General features: G+C 27.3%; 1 protein-coding gene across 1 annotated transcript in view; it reads right to left on the reverse strand.

Moving 5' to 3' along the window:
* Positions 1–269: 269 nt before the first annotated feature.
* Positions 270–1,422, reverse strand: part of LOC117182175 (probable ATP-dependent RNA helicase DDX28) — a 33,402-nt gene continuing 32,249 nt past the window's right edge. Inside the window, exon 7 of the mRNA XM_033375225.1 lies at positions 270–607. Within this exon, the coding sequence (XP_033231116.1) occupies positions 328–607 (280 nt within the window). The 3' untranslated portion in view covers positions 270–327. The remainder of the gene's footprint in view (positions 608–1,422) is intronic.

The raw sequence follows: 1,422 nt of genomic DNA on the forward strand, positions 1-1,422 counted from the left end.
AAGATTTTCGAATTACCCATTCTAAACTGAATTATATCATAATTATAAAAGATCACAATTTAACTAATTATTTAAAAAACGGTTAAAATCAAATTTGGACGGATTTTTTTTTTCTAAAAATTTGTAAAATTCCCGGTCAAAAAAGAAATTACGGTTTTCGTTAAAAAGTGACTCTGTGGCGCCCCTAAATATTAATTAAAATAAAATAATGTACCTATTTTCGGATTAAATAAAAATGAAAGTGTAAATCTAAAAAAAAGAGGACATGATTTAATAAAATGAATATAAATTTACTCAACACGCCTATGTACACGATTCCACTTCTTTCTATTTCTCATTAACTTCAACCATCTCCTGGATATCAGGTTCTTCTATTATACTTTTTAAATCTTTTTCACTGTAATCTGATAAATTATCAGGTCTACTTCTTGCCTCTTCCTCTTCCTCCGGGACCCAATTTCGCTTCAAATAATCGAGCATGGGAAGAGGTTTCATAGACCTCGTAGCTTTTTCGATTTTCTGAGTGAGAATAATTTCCAACGGATGGGCAACGAAATTGACAACTCTGCAATCTTTGGGACTTCCAACCCTAGCAGTTCTTCCGCACCTGCAATCACACATTATCAAAATTAGAATTTACAAACTTAATCATAAAGAGGAACTATTTAAAATATTTTTACAAAAGAAAAATATATATTTTTTCAAGTTATTAACAATCAAAGTTCTTAATCATTTTGTTTTTCAAAAATGGATTCCTCGCGAACGGTTCATCGAAATTCAATAATTGAGTTATGAAAATTTTTGCTACGAATTATACTTTACAATAAAAAATTGTTCAGTAGTAAGAACATTTTTTTATTGTTTAAATAATCGTTTGTTTTAAACAATTGAAAATTAATTAAACTTCCCCGCCTGTGAAAGAATTCTTCCACGTGCCAATAGATTCTAAAATCTCTTTCGAAAATTTTGGTGAAAAAAAAGTTTGTATTTTGCAGTAGTTCAAAAAGTTATTGCACGTTCGAACGCGCGCGGGATCATATTGAGCACAATATGGTACGAATTTTCAACTAAAATGATAAATTTTCATGTAAAAATGAACTTTTAATCAAGTGGTTCAACTTTCTACAAGGTATAGTCAATTTTTGAATAAAAAAGAGGAATTTTCAACCAAGAAGATAAATTGTCTACTAAAAAAGATGTTTTTTTTTTTAAAACAGATCAATTATCAAGTTAAAAAAAGATTTTCAACCAAAAGTTGAAATATTAAGTTTTCAGTTAAGAAGAATAATTTTAAAAAATAATAAAATTATCAAAATTGTCCACTTTTCCATAAAATATATGAATTTTCAATTAAAATAATGAAGCATTATTTAAAAAAAATGAATTTTTCAATAAAGTGGATCAACTTTAAGCCAAGAAATA

Source organism: Belonocnema kinseyi, chromosome 10 (genome assembly GCF_010883055.1).
Source record: "Belonocnema kinseyi isolate 2016_QV_RU_SX_M_011 chromosome 10, B_treatae_v1, whole genome shotgun sequence".
In the NCBI taxonomy this organism is placed as follows: Eukaryota; Metazoa; Arthropoda; class Insecta; order Hymenoptera; family Cynipidae; genus Belonocnema; species Belonocnema kinseyi.